General features: G+C 37.4%; 1 protein-coding gene across 1 annotated transcript in view; it reads left to right on the plus strand.

The window, feature by feature from the left end:
- LOC307259672 (hemicentin-1-like) overlaps positions 1 to 22,773 on the plus strand; it is a gene marked incomplete at its 5' end in the record, with an annotated part of 41,005 nt that overhangs the window by 10,907 nt on the left and 7,325 nt on the right. Inside the window, 5 exons of the mRNA XM_080039616.1 lie at positions 40 to 306; positions 15,439 to 15,720; positions 15,819 to 16,014; positions 21,221 to 21,414; positions 21,598 to 21,888. Of these exons, the coding sequence (XP_079895742.1) occupies positions 40 to 306; positions 15,439 to 15,720; positions 15,819 to 16,014; positions 21,221 to 21,414; positions 21,598 to 21,888 (1,230 nt within the window). The remainder of the gene's footprint in view (positions 1 to 39; positions 307 to 15,438; positions 15,721 to 15,818; positions 16,015 to 21,220; positions 21,415 to 21,597; positions 21,889 to 22,773) is intronic.

A 22,773-nucleotide genomic window follows, 5' to 3' on the forward strand; every position in this document is an offset into this window, starting at 1 on the left:
AAGGTGTTTTTTTTAAACTTCCTTTATGCCACATACTAGATGGCCCAGCAAATATTAGTTTGACAATATCCCACTTACAAAAATACTATGGAGAAGGATCAAACATCAGCCTGATGTGCTCAGCTGACTCCAGACCTGCTGCCTTGTTTAAGTGGTTTCTGAATGGAGACCTGCAGTCTGATACTGGACCAGAGCTCAGACTGATGAACATTCAGATGAGTCACAGTGGTAACTACAGCTGTCAGGCCTTTAACAACAAAACTCTGAGATATGAAACATCTCAGCCAGCAGTTATCTCTGTCCTGGGTAAGTTGGAAGTCTATTGGCAAAGAGTGCAATAAAATCACTGATTTTGAATATTAGATTGTAATAATAAAAAGGGGTTACAGAAACATAATAAATAAAAAAACAGACGCCTTTGAATTTAACGTTTAATTGCTTGACTTTGCAGGCAAAAGTTGGAAAAGATGATGCAAAAACATGACTCAGATTCAATAAATTGCTTATTCCAACCTAGACAAACAAAGTAAGCTACCAGCACGTTGCATTTAACTGATAAAAAATGCATATTTCCCAGACTGATGGAGAAAAAAGCAATGGTAAAAGGAATGTGAATATTATACTTTTATTCACCAGGTGTTGCTCTATACTGGATGTAAAGACTAAAGAGGCAACTGTTTGCTAACAAGTCTTCTATAGCAACTTAAACATTGATAATGTGTCAATGTTGAGTTTACATCTTGTTTCGTTCAAGAGTTGTGGTCAAACCTTTTACGCAAAGCACCCTGTTCTAAAGTTCCTTTATAATTATTCACTCAGTCAACTGTCAGTGACTCAGTTACTTTGGTTCCTGTTTTCATGTTCTCATTTTTAATACATGATCTTTTGCTCAACAGAGAGAATATCAGGTGCTTCTGTCTCATCATCAACAAACCTGTCAATTGAAGGGAACTCATTCAACTTAACCTGTGATGCTGCTGGCTCTCTGTTAACCAGACGATGGTTGAAGGATGGCTCAGCTGTGAATCTGGCTGACAACATAATACTCTATGATGAGAAGAGAGTGCTGTCCTTTCAACCTCTAAAGAGAAAAGACAGTGGAGAATATTCCTGTTATCTCAGCAACCCTATCAGCACCGCGGAAGCTAGTTACAACATGGTTGTTAACTGTAGGTAACACACTATACAGTGTACATTTACTGTTCAAATCGATTCATATTAATTGGTTTATTAAATTGATAAACATTGCCACAAATAAAAATATATTACGGCAATTAACAAACAATCTTTATACTCTTTATCATTTGTGCAGCGCTAAGAACATTATAACGTCCTGTTTTTCAGATGGACCAGAGAATGTTCACATCACAGGTCCAAAACAGATAGATTTTGATCAGAACTTAACATTAACCTGCTCTGCTGAGTCCACACCATCCGCTACTTTCATCTGGTCACTGAATGGGACAGAGATACACAATTCTTCTGTGTTCACTAAAGGCAACACTGATTCTTCTGACAGTGGCAACTATACATGTCAAGCCATGAATAATATAACGGGGAGAACATCATCTGCGGCCCATCAATTGAGTGTAACAGGTACCAAGATGTTGGAGATAACTTGAAGCAACTGATATTTTTTTTCTTCAAATAAGCAGTAGTAGTCCCTGTAAAAACTAGTAAAAAACTGTGATGTGTAAAATCTTTCCCCTTTAATCAAACCCTAAATCTGTGATAGCATGTTTGCTACAGCAACATGCTGCATCGACCACTTTGCCAACCAGGGATGTTCTCCAGGCAAAGGAGATATCACAGTCTTGTAATTATTGCATGCTTTGAACCCACGGGCATGATGAGATGATGACAGTTTAATTATAATTCTATTGTCTTTGTCTTGTCCTCACAGAACTACCACCACCACCCCCGGCCTGTTCAGTTGGTTGCATCATTGCAATAGTAATTGCATGTGTTGGTGTCTGTGTAGCGGTTGCTGTTGCTGCATGGTACTACCTTTATAAAAACAAGTAAGTGGAAAAAGCTTTAAGAAATAACCAGGGAGCCATTTCTTTGAATTATAGTTACGAGTCAGGTACAATTTGTGGTAAATATAACAACTTAGTATAACCAGGTGGGGATCTGTCATGGTCTCTGAAAAATCAGCTTGTTCAGCAGAAGTATACACAATGCTGCCATGTGTCCTGCAGTCCCGCTGTCTTTAATATTAAAACACAATGGTATTGCATATATTGGTTTCCCCATGCTCTGAAGACAGTACAGAGGAAGGACTGGTTTCAACAGTTGTATTTACGGCAATGTCTTGAGAAGTCGTCTTGTGGTTACATGTAACTTCTCACGTACACAGTTTCTGCTCCATATATGGTGTTATGTCAATCAACTTCTTGTTTCTTGCTGATCTTTGATAAGGTAAAAATACATCTCCTTCATCTAGTAGTTCCGTGCACAGTGCTTCTTCTCTTCGACTTCACTCTCTCTTGGAGAGTGATTGCCATGTGTCTTGCAGTCCCCGTGCCTTTAGTATTACAACAAAAAGGTATTGCATATATTGATTTCCCGTGCTCTGCAGAAAGAGGAAGGCCTGATTTCAACAGTTGTATTTACGGTGATGTCTTGAGAAGTCGTCTTGTGGTTACATGTAACTTCTCTCATACACAGTTTCTGCTCCATATATGGTGTTGTATATATGCTCTATATATGTCAATCAACATCTTGTTCCTTGCTCTATACTTGTTGGATCTTTATCTGACAATTGACCTTTGTTGAGGTAAAAATACATCTTCTTCATCTACTAGTTCCGTGCACAGTGCTTCTTCTCTTACTTCACTCTCTCTAGGCACTTTCCACCAGGGGTGTGAATATTTTGGAATCCCACGATTCAATTAGATTCAATTAAATTCGATTCGATTGTGATTCTTCGGTCAAGATTCGATCAAAAATGTATTCAAAATCTACACTTGTTTCAAAACAATTCCCGATTCGAAATCGATTTCTCAGTTCAGGATTTCAGGATCTACTACAGTCCACTGTGTGCCAAGAGGTGTTGTGGCAAATGATGGCATGAAAAGCAAATTAAAGTCCATGTCTTATCTATCATAATTTTGTCTAGTCAAGGCAAGTCAACATTACCAGCAGATGTTTTTCCACCACCCCTACTTTCCACTGCATGTCAACAAAGTCCAGTACATGAAAACATATTTTGTAATTGTATTAACTTACTTTAGTGAAAATATTCTAGGTGAGTAGAGTTAAACATTCACTTTTAGTCGAAGGCAGAAACAGGCAAAAATCAATTCTAGTCAAGGGGCAGCAGTCCGGAAGGTACACTGATTATGGCTGGAACGTTAAGTTAAAAAGCACACATGATTGGGAATGGGTCAGTATTTATTTATAGAGCATTGCCAGCTGATCGGAACGTGGGAAAAGGTGTACAGATGGGCAGAGGGAGGTCTTGTAATGGAAATAGGCAGAAACACATGGGTCTCTGCAGAAATGAAAGCAGAGTTGGAGTATGGGAATGGAAGAGAGCAGACAGAAAATGGGGAAGTAGAATAAGGTTGGTGTTGTGATAGTACAACTTTGTTTACTCAACCCTACGAAAGGTTGATGTTTAACAAGAGGTGCCGTGCCTTATGCCTTAGTGCTGCTTTTGCAAGTCTCACAATATATATTCTCTATATAGTCCAAAGTCAGACTTTAGCTTTGACTCTAAATATTATGTGTTACTGTATGTCTGAATGGAGCTTTACACTGATAATGTACAACTCCATAGTTTAACATAGTGTTGTTGCAGGTATAAATATTAAGCTCTGACTGGTTATATGGCTCACCATGAGTTAAAAAAAAATACTTTAAGGTACTATGTATGCATAACACTAAATTATTTGTGATGTACCTGTGTAAAACTAAAACTCACTCGTACAATAAAGTAATACATTTTAGACTAAATGCTGATGATAAAATTAAGACTAGGCTCGACTTTTGACAAAGAACTACTGTACATTGTATGTCACAAAAATGAACATTTGTTTCCATTGTTTTTTTGTAGAACGAAAAGCAACTATATAAAAAGACTTGGACTGATGTCAAGCTCCATTATTTTAAGCTTTTGACTATGTATGACATTTGTGAGTGAACAGATAATCAAAACTGAACTTTTTGTAAGCTGCTTCTGAGTAACAAGCAGCTTACAAAAAGTGATCACAAGGTTACCGAGTGTAAATCATGTTGTTGTTATTATTAAATATGTTGCAAAAGGTCTGACAAGGCCTGTCTAATGTCTCATTTCCATTCAGGGCCTCTCTAAACAGAAAACGTGCAGAAGATTCCCCTGGTAGAAACACCAGCACCAGAACAGGTACATGTATTACGTTGGTTGTTGTCTGTGTGTATGTGTGTTTGTGTGTGTGTGTGTGTGTGTGTGTGTGTGTGTGTGTGTGTGTGTGTGTGTGTGTGTGTGTGTGTGTGTGTGTGTGTGTGTGTGTGTGTGTGTGTGTGTGTGTGTGTGTGTGTGTGTGTGTGTGTGCATGTGTGTGTGTTGTATATGTGTTTAATAAACACATATACAACACACACACTGTTTATATATTCATGAAGTATTAATTACACCTTCTTATTCCTCTTGTTTATTTCCCTTATTTTAAAGGAGCTGCAGCCCACGAAAATGGAGCATATTCACGAAGTGAGGTAAAAGTAATCTATGCATTTACATACACCAAGATTATGTAGGTAATCTGGAAACTGTCTTGGTTATCAAACCAAGTTTGATCACCTACATGTAGCACTAACATCTGGCACTTTGTAGTTTGGCTTACTTCAAGCTAATTAACTTACGTGATTCTTGCTGTTCTGAGTTTGTACCTGCATGGCTGAATGCATTTAGTGAAAGTTATTTTGATAACATCGTCAGTTAAATGAATTGTAATGTAATGTTTTTATCACAGTGCACATTTTTATACAGTGCAGCATATGCTTTTGTTCAGGATTAAAGGTATAAAATGGTGAAAGCTACAATTCAAACAAGGCTTTATTATTTACAGCGGCAGTAGTAATAGTTGTTAGGAATGAGTAAAAATAAAATACCAAGTCTTGTTGCATGAAATACTGAAATCCATCAGTGAAATGGGAGATTATCTTCATAGTTTGCTCTCATGTGTTAGTGGAAAGTTTGTTTAGGGTTAATTCAAGGACACTTCCTTCCCCTGTCTATCAGACTCATGTAAGCACCTTTGTTTACCACCAGTCTTAGATTAGATTAGACTTTGAACCAGGAAGAAGTTGGTCAGTTAACACAATGGCATGAAGGTGTATGGGTGTCTTATACCACACGTAACAGTTTGATACAGCTGTTCTTGCTTATGTTTGTGCTAGGTTTTGGCATTATTAATCAGAATTTGTTTCTGTTAAGATGCTGTTATCTAATGTGACTTTATTCAATGAAACTATTAAATTCTTTCCTCCCTTCTCTTTCCTAGGAGTTGCACTATTCAGATGTCCGTTTTTCCCCGAAAAAAGAAGAAGGGACAGTGCAGTTACAGAATGACTCCTCCGTGTACTCTGAGGTCAGGCCGAACAACAACAATGTTCCTGCAACATCCACACCTCCTACCTATGATGTCCACATGCAGCGAATGCAGACGCAAACCTCTGAGCCTGCTGCTAATGTTGCACCGGTTTACGCTCAGGCTCACAAGAACTGATCACATTGTATGATGGATTATCTGGCCTGCCTAGACATAAATCTAGAAGCAGCTGGAAAAACCTGCACTCCCCTCTCAGTTCTTTTATAGAGGACTCATTTGGGCCTGAGTTTTATTAGTCAAAGCACTTTAGCATTGGTTAATAATCAACCAGTTCATGACCAGTTTTGGCATGACTGAGGTCAGAAGGCACTGCAATGCTGCCCCATTAGTTTGCTTATAATAACTTTCCTATCCTTTTGTTTGTACATGTTCTGTCCGAAACTGCAAAGTGCACATATCATAGTGGAAATTCCCTTCATGTGATGCAGTTGTTTGCTTTCGCCTAATGTTTGACACTGGAGTGGTGTCATATTTCAATCCACATGTAGCTATATGTTTTGTAATTTCAGATGAGATTCCAGTTATGGATTCATTTTAACATACATTTTACATCTTACAAAATATTGGTTATTTAACTATATGTCATTTTTTAGTGGTATTTTTCAGAACATGTCCAAAGGAACAGCTAAAATTTCAAAAGAGATACACAACTTGGTCACATTTGGCCACACAATATGATCACAAAAAGAACTTTGTATGCTGGACTATATAACAAAAAAACCTGTTTCCCAAGTTGCACCTCTGCGAATCCAATTAGGAAATATTCGCTCCTGGGGAAAAGGGTTATTTTTTTTCTTTTTTTAACTAATGGTTTTCTGAAGTGATAACTAAATCAGGATATGTTTATTTATGTGAAACAAAGCTATGATTAAAATAGATTTTTTTTAAATCACATGTAGTGCACAATGCGATACAGTATATAACAGGCCTTTTTGTTCAGGATCAGAAGTATAAAATGCATGTTAATACGTGGGGGGCACAAACAGATGTTGGCTCTTGACCTGAAAAATGCTTGTCTACAGTATGTTCACCACACTTACTGTGTCTTTGAGTGAAGCAATTAGTGTTCAACTGATTTCAGGACCGTTTTCAACACAACATTTTGACAGTTTTCCCTGGCAATTGTCTTCATCAGAAAGAAAGTGATTTGTCTTCAGCAAGGCTTCACATCCACCTAGCCAGATCAATGTCAATCTTATTTGTTAGGAATGTTGCACACCAATGCAGTACTTTACTGGGAACAAAATGGAAGCACACAAATCAAGAAACACTTGTATTCTGTACATTTTATTGAAACAGACTGTATACACAAGTTATATTTTACTTGTTCTCTCTTTTTATAACAATGATTGCTTCAAAAGACACAAGATGAATACAATGAAGAGGAACTAATGAATGTTGGCAAGGTTTCCCCTCCCCCCGTTAGTTACTCATTATAGTTAAGATCAAACTTCCTATAAATTATTTACACAGTTGAGGAAGTATTGTTGTAAGAATTGTAACTTTGTCAAGCCTTAATCCCTGAGCCTGAATCCCTTTATTTTATTTTGAAATTCCATTAATTTACTCTATTTTTTTATTGTAATGGGATTTTAAATGTATAATTGATGTCATATGTTAAGTTATTTATAATATAAATGAATGGATTAAATGCATGGTTGATGATGAAAAGCAACACTTAATTTATATCTTAAAAATCTTATCTTAATTGATCAATTAAGGTGAAAATTCAGCGATTCAAAAAACCCTTACACCATAAACATAATTCATCAAAAACATTAATCAATTATCTACATTTATATTATAATCATAAAAACTGTTTAGAACACAGTGATTTGTTTTCCATTAACTTCCGTCCAACCTTTGTGAAATCACTCAACCTGAACATAGGTGTTTTTCTTTTCAACTATCGCATGCTACACAAATGAATGATTAATGTTTGACTGTTTTGACTGAAGACAGAATTCAGTGAATGTAACTCAGGTTTGCTTTAATGCATTTGTATTAGTTTCATTGCTCATTCAATAAAACATTTTTTCATTAACTGGAATTAGTTGAGAATACACTTCTTTAGTGACGTTTGTGCATTTGCAGACATTGTATGTGTATTTATTTACATACGGTCACAATGGTCAATAGGGAGAACCATAAAAGCAAGGAGAAGTTCAGTGCAAGTGCATACATACATCTGTTTCCTACTACAGGAAAATGGTCCATATAAGTTGTTGGTCATGGACAATTACTGTGTGCATTCAAATAGTTTTAAAGAATACTGATAACACCTTTAATAAGAACAACTCTTGTTTTTATTAGCAAATGTCATTATAAGTCCAATGCAGACTGGTGATATGTTCAGTCTATGCTTTGTTACTTGTCAATAGCGGGAATTTAAAAGGAAATACAAAATACAAATAAGTGAAGACGGGGGGAGGGAGTTTCAGGCAAAGATCATGCAAATGATATCTATTTCCAGGCAGGAGACTGCATTTTTATTGCAGGAATAAATTCAAAGTTCAGTCTTGGAAGTGTTGCGTTGCTGTGCCAACGTAACATCACAGCAATATAATCTATTCAAATAAATGCAAAGACAGGGAGGGTGTGAATGAACCAAGGCCATAAATGAAGTCATTTGAACTTTTTGCTACTTTTTTGTTTATGTCTTAATCAAAGTTTAGTCTTAATATTTTTTTCTTTCTAGGAAACAGGAAGCCTTTGAAAGCCTTTCTTAAGAAAAACCCCACCTGTTAAAACACAGACAGTGTTACATGACTGGTTTCAGTTTTTGATATCCGGGAAGAGGATGAGTGACCTATCAAAAAGTATCAAAATGAAATGTTGTCATAATAGGATAATTCATGTCACACTGTATTCAGTTGAGTGATGAGACCAGGAAATAGGAAGGTGTAGGTAAATATATGGTTGAAAAAGTTTCAGGGAAGAGAAAAGATCCCAAAAGGCAAAGCAGTTTTAATATTATATCAATGCCCTTTTGTCTGTAATTCAGGCCATTTCCCTATGAGTTAACTACAAGTAATGACAAAAATATTTTGTGAGTAGTGCCATCTGGTGTTTCAATAGGTCACATGCCTCTCAATATACCAGCAGCTTTAAAAAAAAATTAAAAAAATACCCTTTTCAAAATGTTCAAAAGCTACCACAGCATTTTCTTTTCTTGAAATTATATGTGTTTCTATTTTTCTTTTTCAGAGTTAAAAAACAGGACTTTACATGTCAATGTAGGCTAGTCAATGGTAGCAACAAATTGGTATATATTTCGAGCTTGACCAGAAAGCACAGTTGCAGCTATTGTTAATCCTGCCAGAGCAAGAACCCTTGTAAACGGATGTGTTAGCAGAATAACAAATTACAAGAGAAAATGTGAAAAATACAAATAAGAAAGAGATGATAAAATGGCATATTACCAGGGATATGCTTTAAATTAGGTTACTATGGTACGTGGATTATCATTAACCTAATCCACAAATAACAGTAAAAGTATTGAAATAGTAGATAATAATCCTGGAATAATCGTATATGCTTTCCTTTAGTACATAGCGACTTTCATTACACAACGGAATGATAACACTGTCGAAACGAATAGGCCTACTAACAACTTAACATGAACAAGTTGCAATGTAAATATATTAGCTTAGCATTTGTAAACCATCCTAAATAAATGTGACCAAAAAGTTTCAATCAAACAGATATAATCTTGTTGACTTGTGGTTCAACAGACACAACAGACGACTGATGGAAACCTCCTACCTTCCCAATAGCGCAGTTACAATCTTTGCCACCAGGGGGTGCATCTCTTTATTATGTCTATGGGAGCCGCCCCTTGAGTTGGAAATTACTATTGATCGTGGCCAGACCCTCTATCGTTCAAGATATCAGGGTCTGGATTTCCAGGCTTCTACGCTGCAGCTCCGACTGAAGAAAGAGTGTCACTGCCACAACGCGACCCTGTACAGTTTAGCAAAATCACTCCATAGAAATCTCCATCGGGATGTTTTTATCATTTCCTGATGATTTTACGTTTGATCGATCATTTATCTGTCACCTCTCACAGGGGCACCAGGAAGAAAAAACTAATTATTACAGACGAGAACTATTTTAGTAGGCTACAGTATCTGGTTTATGTAGGCTACACCAGCGATATTTAATTAAATGTCTTGACATTGTAAATAAACAAAGCCAATACCTAATGTTAAATGTAACAAGCTCCATGGGCCAATTTCTTCACATGTGTATCAGCAGTCTGCGGAAATGTAGATTTCTATCATTGAGGAAAAAATAAAATTAAGAATCATAGTATTTCCCATGACAGCCAATCCATCTGTCTTGGATTAGCATAGCAGCGTCACTTTTTTTAATGATGACAATGAGATAATCCAACCACAAAATGACACAAAAAGAGGAGCACTATGTTAACCATAGTGAAATTAGACTGTAAACAATTATAAAGCCATTTTATACACATACAGTAAATGCCTATTTTTATGAAAGCCGTGATTGCTAATTTTCTGACTGCGACTCTGTATTATGAAAACATAAACCAATGTATGTTTAATGTCTGTGATGGTGACGTTCATTCCTAACTGACCCTAATCTTGCTTCCTCCTCCTCTCCTTCACAGAAAATGGATTCTGGAGACATTGTTTGACTCAAGGTTGACCTTTGACCCATCTGGGTTACTGAGTCTCTCCTGGTGCTGAAAAGAGATTCCTGTGAAGTTGACTTGTGTCTACAAAAATAACTGACTTATTTAAACCAATGTGTTTTTATTAACACACCAGTGTCTCTAACACCCTGCTGAACCTGGACAAAGAACACAGATAAGAAAAATCCACCAAAAGCAAACAGAAGAGGGAGACAGAGGTCTCCGGTGTTGTTTTAACATCCATCTTTTATGTTCTCCGGTCCCTTTTCTAGTTATCTCACCTGTTTCTTATATGACAGTTTATTTGGAAAGGGGAGGCTAAACTAGAGAAATATTGAAAAAAAAATTATAAAAAAAAGTATTATAGTTTATCATGTTGTTGTTTTTGAGGTAGTACAAACTTAATTATAGTCTCTATTAGTGGTTCAATGTATTCTGCCCATGAACTGTCATTAGTACTGACACTGCCAAACTGAATGAGCTTTATTTGATTTTATATAAGAAAATAAGGTATATTAATAAAAAAACAATGTATCTAGAATTTTACTACAGGTAGACTGTACCAGCAGCAGTTCATAGCTTTCGCTGACTGAAATAAATGAATAAAACATTGCTATTGAGATCCAAAGCCCTTCCCAGTTCCTTAATTTTATTTTGTCTTCTTTTCTGGTACCACCATTTATGTACATGTCCTGGCATTGCTGAGAAGTCAATTTCACAATGACTAGGTTAGCTTGCTCACTGATACATAGCGATAGAACACTTGTGTGGTTGACCTTTTGATTTTGCACATAGGGGTTACGAGGGAGAAAAAAACTCATACTATTTTTAGGTTTCCAAGAAGAAAGTAGTGAGTTCTAGTGAATATTTTGGTTCAGAATAAAGGGGGGTCCTGGATACAAGACTCAAAATGATTGGGCAACATCAAACAAACACAATAATCAATTAATCATAACTTATGATCCTAATGTGAATCTTTTATGTTTTTATGCTGCCTTCTTGGCCAGGACTCTCTTGAAAAAGAGATTTTGAATCTCAATGAGTATATTCCTGGAAAAATAAAGGTTAATAAAAAAAAAAAATTTTTTTTTACAAAATCACTCCATCTCAATGCAAAATAAATATAAAAAAATAAATAATGTGTTCAATTTCATTCAAAGTATAACTACAAGGGTAAGCTGACAGTTTTGAATAATTCCCCATATTTTGACCTGAAAGCAGTAATAACTAACAAATGTAGATTTTGCTTTGTCATGCCGTCAAGGCATCCATAAAACTGTAAAGGTAGTTGAAACTCTTAACAATAACAAGGTGTTGTCAGGAGAAACTCTGGCCCCTATTGAGGTGAGTGTCATCATGTTCATTGCAAACCACAGCAGGGTGTTCAGGATGTTTCCTCTCGTCAGAGTGTTGGATTACAATGAAGGGTCAAACCTGAGGGCATCACACATTCTTGCCTTTTTCCCTTTATCAAGCTAGATGGATGGGATTGGTTTATATGATGATGGTGATGATAAGAAGTAGTTTGGTTCCCATACTGTATGCCAGGTCTCTAATACAGCCTTACACAATATATTTGCATATACATTTGCCACATAATTTTGCATCACATGTATTCAAAACTAAATCATCCGAGTCAAGTTTTTATTAGTGCACATACAATAATGGTGATGATTACAAAACTACTTCATCTAATTCAATTTCGGAATCTGAACTGACACACCAGCTAAAACTGACAAAAACAAATTGGCAGCTCGTACTGAGACTTGTTCTACCAACAATGGGCTACACACTCTTGTACAAAAAGTACCTCACACACTAATGTGAGGCTTTTAATGTAGGACACCACCGCAGGTTTTGAATTTCACCGAGGCAATATTCAAACAATATCCATTTGGATGTGTGGAGTTTTTCCTCAGCTAGTTTGGACTGCATCAGACTTAATTAATCACCAAAGTACTGTGCTTGAGTAAACGTTGAGTCAATTTTCGGGTACTCATACTTTATTTTCATTTTAGGCTGCCTCTGTACTTCTACTCTATGACATTCCTGAGGGAAATATGTGAATTTTTACTCCACTCTTCTTTTTTTGACAGTTTAAATTACTTTTCAGATTGAGATTATGAAAACAAAACACTTACATTGAATACAGTTGTTCAAATTAGCCCTACCGTTACCATAATTTAAGTAATGTTTATGGGTAACACACCACTAATAAGCCAGTAATATAATACATATTATTCCAAAGTACTTTTACTTTCAAATCTGAAGTATATTTTACTTTTGAGGATCCACTAAAATTAAATTATAATAATTAATAATTAGAAGTATTAGAATAAATTCTACTAGTCAGTAAAGGTGTACAATGAGGCCTGATAACAAACCATTCAATTGGATAATTAGAAGCAGAATTTTAAGTCTGGAACAATGTTTCTCAATCCTCTCCTGGAGTACATCTTGCCCTGCATGTTTTGAGCTCTCCAACCTAGCTGATTGAAAGGACCAGCTTGTTATCGGGTGGTTTATAATGAGTTGATGATTTGAATCAGCTGTGCTGAAGCAGCGAAAGATTAAAAACATGTATATTATGTAACACTGGTCTATATATTTGATGGGACTCTACTTTAATGCTGTAACTCGTACCCACCTTCGTGCTCTAAAAATAACACAGTGGTCTTTGTGTCAGGTGCATAACCCAGGTGTGCTCGGATATTGAACTTTGGACCACCGCAGTTCAAACAATGACACAGGTGTTTACAGAGCAGTATTAGGACGTGTAGGCTACAATACCTGCTCAACAATAATGTAATTTTGGAAAAACAAAAGGCAAATTTTGGAGTCGGAAACAAATGAGTTGGTCACTATCTGAATTGTGAGAATACATAACAATATGCTGGGTGGAGATACATCATATCTTACTGTCGGTCTCATAGTGCATATACGCATGCACACACACACACACACACACACACACACACACACACACACACACACACACATACACACACACACACCCCAATCCTGCCTCTGCCTCACATACCTTCCGTCATAATTAGTCATTTTACTCATTGGCTATTAACAGAACTTCACCCAAGATGGCAAACGGAAAATATAATGATCCTTTTGTAAGTTTGACAAGAGTGAACACCAAATATTCAGAAACACCCGGTGATAAGAACTGGGGGGTTGCTACTGTCGGTATTTATGGGTAGGGGGCTGGATATGTGTGCAAGTATATTAGAGGAGAAATAGTGAGGGCATCCTCATACCACCCATACAAAATGGAGAGAGTGAAGAGTGAAGGAACCTTGGCTATTGTAATGCTGGCTCTACTACACGGTAGCACCTTGTAGATCTGATGAACGTTTACCAGAAATAGTGCAGGAGTGAGGGGGTTTTGTGTCATTCATGTTACAGTAAATAACAAACGTTGTGTCTTCCTCAGGTATTCTGCCATGTGGTGCTGTGGAGGTCCGGCCCTCCATCAACCCTGCTGTTGTCGGGGATACAGTGACACTGTCTCTGTCTCCTCCGACGGCTCTGAAGAGTGGGAGTTGGGCAGTGGGACAGACTCTCATCCTCACCTGGACAGGGGGCCAGCAGGCAGTCTTCTCCAGTCACACCGGCAGGGCGTCTGTCAACGTCCTCACCGGAGTCCTGACTCTGAGCTCCGTCAAGGTGGCTGACACAGGAGTGTACGTGGTGCAGGGCAGTGACCCCCAGCTCAAGGCAAACGCTTCCATCAGTGTTTTGGGTGAGACTAAACAAAAGGCTGATATGGAGGAATTGATTTCAACAGTTCATTTGTAAGAAACTCTATGTAGCCTCTCATAACAATTTGATTTTACACAGTAGCCCACAGTAAACTGCCCATATGTCATTTAAGGCGAGACTTTTGTTGACAGCAACACACACTTTGAAATTTGAGCAGGTTTCCAACTCCAGAGAAGGCAAGACGTTCATTTTCCCACACGTTTCTTTGTCTGTATGATTATCTCCTGTTTGTCTCCTTATCCATTTCATAACATTTGTTTCTTAAACTTTCTTATTATTTACAGATTTTTTGAAAATATTAGAGATGTTCAACGTGGTCTCAGTCATTTGAACCCCACTGTGAAAAGTGTCATTACAGAGTCTTCTACAACTCGCAACACTTGAAATAAAACAAAAGCCAGCTAGATACTGTATGAGATACATAGCGGTAGGGGCAGAGAAAAAAAATATGCTGATGAACTGTTTACACTATCCTTTTTACTGGAAGTGGAACCTGTTTTTATGAAAAATAATAATGAAGAGTTTCCGTAAACACTGTTCAGAAGGGGAATGCCATGTTTCTGCCTCAGGAACCAGCAAACTGTTGATATACTGCAGCTCAGTGCTTGCTGTGAGGGCCAGCGTGTGTTTTGGTTTTGTTGCATAACCTTTTTCTCATATGACCTCGTCCTCTGGATAGTGTCTTTGTCTGTCTACACTCACCTTTAACTTGCCCTTTTACACTTGACTTGTTCCTTCAGTTCCACAGCACCTATTTATGTAAAACATCTCTGACTCTGCATATAAAACAAAACCTATAAGAGTTAGATTTTTCTGTAAATGTATATAATGTATAAGAACATATCTTGTTTTGCGCATGATTAATGTAACCTACATTTAGATTTAATCAATTACACAACACTAGATGGAGTAAAAGATAATTATACCTCTTATACATTCTTTTTAAAGGTGTATAAGATGTAAGAAATAAATGTATTGATGGTTAAACTAATTAATATCCTTTAGAAAAAACCTTTGTATTTGGAAGAAAAATAAAATCCCAAAAATGTATTGAATAATTCACTTATTCATATTTACTACACAGGACTTAAACCATTATTTTGGTGGAAGGACCCTTCATTTATAACTTCTTAAGGACTACTTACTTTTGAATAAACTTACTTCACAATAAAATTCATTACGAAATTGTCATTCCTTGCACCTTCTAATAAATGTTGCGGGGCTGTTGTAGTGGATTGCATTAGATTGTAAAGCAGTACCTAATGAAGTGGCCACAGAATGTATGCTTCTTTAACATTAACATTCATTGTTTTGGCATGGATACTGTTGTTGATTACCAACCACAAAAGCATCATGGTGTACAGTAGGTGAATCATCTTGATCCTTGTCTCATCCACTTGACTTCCACAGAGCCCGTTTTGAATGTGACCCTGAGGGCGGATCAAACCAACCTGGTGGAGTTCAACAGCTCTGTCCGTCTGTCCTGCTCTGTCTCCTCTGGATCCTCTCTCTCTTTCCTCTGGCTGAACGGCAGCTCTGAGGTTACAGCCAGTGACAGAGTTCAGCTCACTGATGTAAACTCCACTCTCACTATAGTCAATTTGACCCGCTATGACCAGGGACCTTTCAGGTGCTCCGTGTCAAATTCGGTCAGTAATGGCACCAGTGATGCAGTTAACGTTACTATCAGCTGTGAGTAAGAAACAGCGTTATTTTTACTTGTCATAATTGCCCCCTGTCTAATCGCCCAGCAGAGCTCTAACATGCTATGTGCTTCTCCTCTGTCTCAGATGGCCCAGATGACATGGTCCTAACAGTGAATGGACAGAACTCGACTCATTTTTCAATTGGATCCAATCTGAGCATGCTATGTTCCGCACAGTCCTATCCTCCAGCTCGGCTTCAGTGGGCCTTCAAAGGAGAGCCTGCGAACACTACAGGGCCACTGTTGACGCTGTTCGGTGTCAGCGAGGACCGAAGTGGACCGTATTCATGTCTAGCCTTCAATAATCACACCTACATTAACAGCAATATCACCACACACATCACTATAGCAAGTAAGTTTATGTATTTATTTTAAGCATAGTCAATTTCAATAGATCTCCATCTGTTCTCAACTGCATCCTTACTTTTGCTTCCCTCCACAGAGTTGTTGTCAGGATCTGGACAGCCTGCGGTCAATGTGTGGCTCCTGTCTCTGATATTATTGTTTGGATTCCTCTTTCCATTGCCAGGCAAGTTGTAGATTAAGTACTCTGAAATAAATGGTACTTTTTGTCACTCAAAACTAAAAAAAATTTTTTTCAAATATGTGGTTTGAAGAGTTCCCTCGACATGATTCTCTCAGAAAAGAAAAAGAGACATCCCTGTAAAAACTGTGACATTTCTACAAGAATTAAGATCAGTTCATATCTTTTATGTGATAGGATGAGTTAAATGTGTAGCAGGGAGCAGATATAAGGTCAAATCTGCTTCCTGATAAGACATAACTGACATAAATGAATCTGATGTAACAGACACTATTATTTGTATTATTGATTGCTGTTACTGTGTTGTTTAATCAGTAAATAGTGTTTGTTTGTCCGACCACGAGTCTTGAAACAAACGATATTCCATTTATGACCAATGAAGAAAAAGGCAAAAAAATGTCATTTGGAAAGCCAGAATTGACCAATTAATTTGAATTATTTATTAATATTAATAACAATATTGTCAACCCTGTTCTAAACATTATCTCCTAATAAAAAACAGCCAGTTTGTTACATACATTTAGAGGGGAAAGGAATATAGAGTGTAATGAATTACACTGCCAATCAGTAAAACTTCAGTAGCATGAGGAGAAAGAATAAAATGGAGAAACATTTTTGACCACAATGGTATTGTTTGAAAAAAAAGTAACAATTTGCATATGCATACAGTAATATATTACTGACATGACTAAAACCTTGAATTACTGCCTCTCTTTTACAGATGTTTGGGGTTCCTTCAGTCCATTGATGACTCTGCTGCAGTGAAATAAACTGTATACATTCAACCTTTATGCAATGACCAATAAAGCATTTGAAACTATTTCTACTTGTCTTGAAATGTGTATTAGTATTGTCATTTACCAATTAAATTAAACAAAAGTAAAAAGTATCATAAAATATACAGTACAATAGGCCTACTGTATATAAACACATTTCATAAACATTACAGGTATACTGTAGGGGAGAACGGGGTAATCTGAGCCACTTTTTACATTTGCTCCCCTCTAAGCGAGCTACAATGATTTATCACTCAAATTTACACATTTACATTTACACATAATTCAGGATGTTTCCTAGAAATGGACATTAGCAGAATTTTTTCAAGACAAAGGGCAGTGAAAATATGATTGTTTTAAAAAAAGTTGTCATGTGGCTCACTTTACCCCAGCTGTGGGGTGAACTGATCCACTTACTTTTTCCACTCTGAAATTACCATAACAACACATATTGTAACAGTAAGAATCATGAAAGCTAGCCACACATTCCAGAACTAATGTCGGACTAGTAAAATAATTATGGGGTTTGGTCAATTAAAGCGGCTACGAGTAACATTTAAATATCTCTTAAACAGCCTCATGTTTCCCCTGATAATCATAAATTACCTTTAACAGCAAACGAGACCATCAGTGCAAAGAAAGACGTTTTTAAATAGTTTTTATTACTGCTTTTGGTCTGGTCGCACACCCAGTCCGATTTTCGGTTCGCTCGTGCAGGCTCATAGGTCACATATCCATATTGGTCGCAGATTTCAGTGTGGCGCAGCAACGTGAATTGAGAAGCCTATCCCTCCAGGTGAGGGAAGGGGAGCGGGAGCCTTGTTTGAGACAGTTATTTGTCATCATAATGACTGATAACGGGGCTGAACCATCAAAGAAAAAAAAGAAAATGCAATGAAGAAAAGCTAAAAGGGAGAGTGATATAGGCTACGGGGGGGACGAGGGCGTTGCCAAGCAACGTGTATACAATTTCACGAGAGCGAAACTAGTCTGCCGTGTTTACTCCTAAATGAATGAGCGGTTGGTACTAACACAAAGTTTGCTTTGCTTCACCATCATCAGATAACCATTATCTGAAATAGTCATTATTTACATCAACAACACAAACACATTACCTCATCGTGATCCATACTAACTGCCGTCTATCGTTCATTCGCTTTCTGTGAGGAGTCGGACACGTAATCTTTCAGCTCCGTGAGAGAGAGTAGCCTAGTTAGGTGACACTGCTGCATCAACTCATTGCAATCAGGTGCGTGTGGCAGTGACTGGCATTAGTTGATGCAGTGTCAAAACCACTCTCACGGAGCCGAAAAGAGTCCTCACACTTTCAACACACGGACATGCACTATATTGCTCCCCTCTCAGTTCACACTCACGCGCCTGGCACGAGCTAGAAAACAGCTTTGCGACAGCGGGCGTCGTAAAAATACTACCGCTTTTGTCCAAAGGGGACGCCAACGTGCCTTGTAGTGGCTTTAAGCAAAGCAAATTTTCTAAACACTTGAAAGTAACTCTGAACAAAATCAAATACAACATATTATAATTCAAAAGGTTTCAAGATTCAAATGAAAGATAGAACCAGTTAGATTAGAACACAGTCTGGGGGTCAGAACACAGGACCCTTAGAGCCAGCTAATGTCTGGGGGTCAAAGCATGGGAAAATCAGAATCAGCGAGAACAGCCTGGGACTCAGAACACAGGAGAAGACCCAACTGGATTATAACATCAGCCTGTCATACTCTACAACTAGGCCTACCCTACATTCCAGCCCTGAAGGTTACAGGGACAGATGAGAAGGTGCTCTTTCCGTGTGGTTGCCCCAGGTCGTCTTCCTGGTGTATTTCCTTGGCATGATGGCTTTTCTACAATGTGTATGACATTAAAATAAAACACATGTCATGTAATATTATTACATTAAAATATGTTTAAGACTAAACTTAACTTGTGCCTCATGGTGGGGGAAAGTGAGACAGTGGCTCACTTTCCCCCACAGCATTTGGCTCGCTTTCCCCCACCACCACAATTTGAGAAAAAACTACCTCTCTTAGCATTTCAGGCCAATCTTCAGTTATCAGCATCACATGGTTTCATATGTTGGTAGTTCATCAACACGTATGATAGAAGTTTTTCTGCGTGAATACATTTGCTTTGGCACAACAGTTGATTAAGTTGACAGCAAGAAAATTTACTTTTACATGCAAAATACCTATTTTGGTGAAAAAAACATGCTTACCACAGCACCATGAGGTCCTCTCTTTCAGGGCCATGGGTAAATGAGAGGGGCTTGAAAACATATATCTCACATGACCACAGATGTTTTCCGTTGCCTAGATACAGGGGGTGGCTCACATTACCCGATGCCTCAGATTCCCCCGTTCTCCCCTATGTGTCAACTAATCAAATAATGAATTCTGACTTATGGGGTACTTGAAGGGAGCAGGCAATATTTGCTCAACCAAACCACATATCTCAAACACAAACGTTTATTTGCACAGTTATAAAGCTCTTTGATAGCTACAGTATATAGGTTTTCTCCATGGTGCAACAGCTGCTTGTTTAAGTAAGGTAAAGTGTGAAATACTAAACAATACCCTTCAGAAATCTATCTTAAAACAGTACACCAGAGATCTGTCACAGCTGTGAGGCTGAGCCACTACACACCATGGGATTGTGCAGAGGGTCTGAAATAAAGATATGTTGCAGCACAAAAAATATGGTGCATCTAAAAAAAATTGAATATCAATGAAAAGTAAAACATTTCCATAATTGAATTAAAAAAGACAAGCTTTATTATGTTCCTGAATCATAACACATACTGTACATTGAAATAAATCTAGAATAAACACACATTTCACATGGTCGACATCTCTGTATTAATAAGTCCCTTTTATTGGTTTTATTTAATATTCATGTATTTTAAGATACTGGATTTTGTATTCCATGAACTGTAGGCCTACACCATAATCATCCAAATTAAAACAAATCAAGCAACTGACATATTTCACTTTGTTTATTGGATCTATAATATATGAAAGTTTCCATTTTTTTAATGAACTTTTCAATGATATTCTCAATGTTTTTAGAGGCACCTGCATATACAGTAGGTCAGACAAGATGATGATATTAAGAAGACAGAGGTCTCACAATCAAGGATAAACAAGATCCACAGCTTGGTTAATCAGATGCATTGTTCCATGACAATGAATGGGGTCTGTATGATGAGGTTATAGTACAGACTCAGAGAATGCTCATGTGACTGACTCTTCCTGTGTGGCTGAAGGTTCAACATGCAGTCTGTGTTATTTAATCTTATCCTGTGCCAGCACAAAGAAAAACAAATCGTATCAAACACATATATGAACCAACAACAGAATATATTGTGTAGAAGATTATATGATACATGTGTGTTAAAATGATATGATAACTGTATCAGTATTAATTAGACTTAACGAATAAAAAAACTAAAAAAATATATTACTGCCCATTGAAATGGGGAAAAGACTACAGACAATTGACAAGACACATTTGAAATATTGTCAAGAGCTATTTGGCATATCTTAAGGTTCGATGCCAATGTTATATAATATGAAGAAAAAACTTTGTTTATCTCTTTTTTTGAAGAACAAATAGGATATTCAACCTGTCCTGGTCTTTGCTTACAGTAAACATAGAAAGAGAAAGAGAGGCATTAGGCAAAGGTCTGTTGTCTTCTTTTAAATCCTGCTGTTGCCATCAAGACGCCACTCCTGACCAAATAAGTAACAGCGAAATGGTTTTGCTGTTAGTTGTTTGGTTACCACACTTTTTTGGCATGGATGTGGATTGAATGTGAGAAATATTAAATTGAAGTTTAATTTACTTTCTTAAACCTCAAATGTAATATTCAATAAGGGTTTCTTTTCGTAAGCAGTTTTTCCACCTGCACTGTGGGAAAAAAGTATTCACATGTGACACCATTCATGATGGGTCTTCAATCTTGTGATTCATACAGTGCACTCAATATTCCAATACCCTCCTCTGGTTGGTTAAAGGTTGTGGAACGACTGAGGTTTACAGTAAAGGGACACTCCTTGGCCTGTACCAGAGGAGACCAGGGCAAAACAAGGTGTGGCCATGACTGTGAGCTGGCCCAGTGATGATAGACTAGGGGTAAGCATTTAGCAACAGCTGCAAAGCAAATATTTGCAGGACAAAAAGCGGCTGTGATCATACAATATACCCAGATTTGCATGTATCACAGCCAGAGTCAAGTCTGTTTAGCTTTTACATTAACACGTTTTCGATTAAAAAGAAACCCAAGGATAAAATGGAGTCTCCGGTGATGTTTGTCCTTATCCTGGCCATGATAACCTTCGCATCAGGTAAGGCTGAATTAATTGTGCCTTGAATTCTTTTTTAGTTTCTAGATCTTGTTGATTAACAAAACGTTTACAGTGAGCTACTTGAACACATTTTTATGAATTTGACCAATCCATTTATGTGCGGATGATGAACTATATTTATGAGGGACTAAATATTCTTTGTTTCTTCCTTTCTATTTCTAGCTCCTGTATACAGCCAGACCATTTCCGCTTCTCAGAACCCCATAAAAGTGGGAAGCAACGTCACATTATCCAGCCAAACCCCTGTCACTACAGGGGCATGGTTGTTCGACAATACTTTAATTGTTATGATCTTCCCAGTAGGTTCAATCATATTTAAACCTTGGACTTCCAGGATTACATTCAATTCAAACATTTCATCATTGACCATAAGATCACTACAGCTGGAAGACTCTGGATTGTTCACATTACAGTCACAGGATTTTACTGCTCATTTAAATCTTTCAGTCCAAGGTAAGGATCACTTATCATGTACTTAATGTATATCAAAAGTGCTCTAATCTATAAACATACATCCGTAAAAAAAAAGATTGTATTCAAAAACCTGCTGACATAAAAAACACAGGAATAAGAAGATAAGAGTTGCATATCCAGAGCAGATACGTTGCAGATTTGCAATACAAAAGTCTTGTAGCTATTACGGTCACCTTGCCTTAGGTAGCAGCATGCAAAGTCAGCTCTGCTTGAGTCCTAAATTGGTTTCAGATCTAATCAGGTTATTCCCAATCTCAAGATTCATAAGAAAAGAAAATTATGATTGGAAATAATGTAAAATATATATATACAGTATATGTATTTTCTTTTAGACTTATTCCGTACAAATGTTATTTGTTTTGATTTAATCACCAGACATGCATGAGCACTTATTATATCATAATGCAGCTGGTAATATATAACTGTCACTACTATCACAAAAATGTATTAGTGACTGTGGCTCAGGTGGTTAAGCGGGTTGGCCAACGATCCTAGGGTTGGTGGTTCAATCCCCGACCGGCCACCTGTGTCATGGTTGTTGTGTCCTTGGGCAAGACACTTCACCTTGCCTTGTGTGAATGTGTATGATTGTTGTATGTTGTATGAGGTGGTGGTCGGAGGGGCCGTTGGCGCTGAATGGCAGCCACGCTTCCGTCAGTCTGCCCCAGGGCAGCTGTGGCTTCTCTCGTAGTTTACCACCACCGGTATGACTGTGTGTGAACGAATTGAACCTGGAACCCTGTAAGCGCTTTGAGTCCTAAGGGAATAAAGCGCTATATAAATCCAATCAATTATAATCAATTATTAGTCTCAATCTATCGTGGAATAAAGTGTAAAACATGATTGAGTTTAGATCTAGCAGAT

The sequence above is a fragment of the Ammodytes marinus genome, assembly GCF_949987685.1.
Source record: "Ammodytes marinus genome assembly, chromosome: 13".
In the NCBI taxonomy this organism is placed as follows: domain Eukaryota; kingdom Metazoa; phylum Chordata; class Actinopteri; order Uranoscopiformes; family Ammodytidae; genus Ammodytes; species Ammodytes marinus.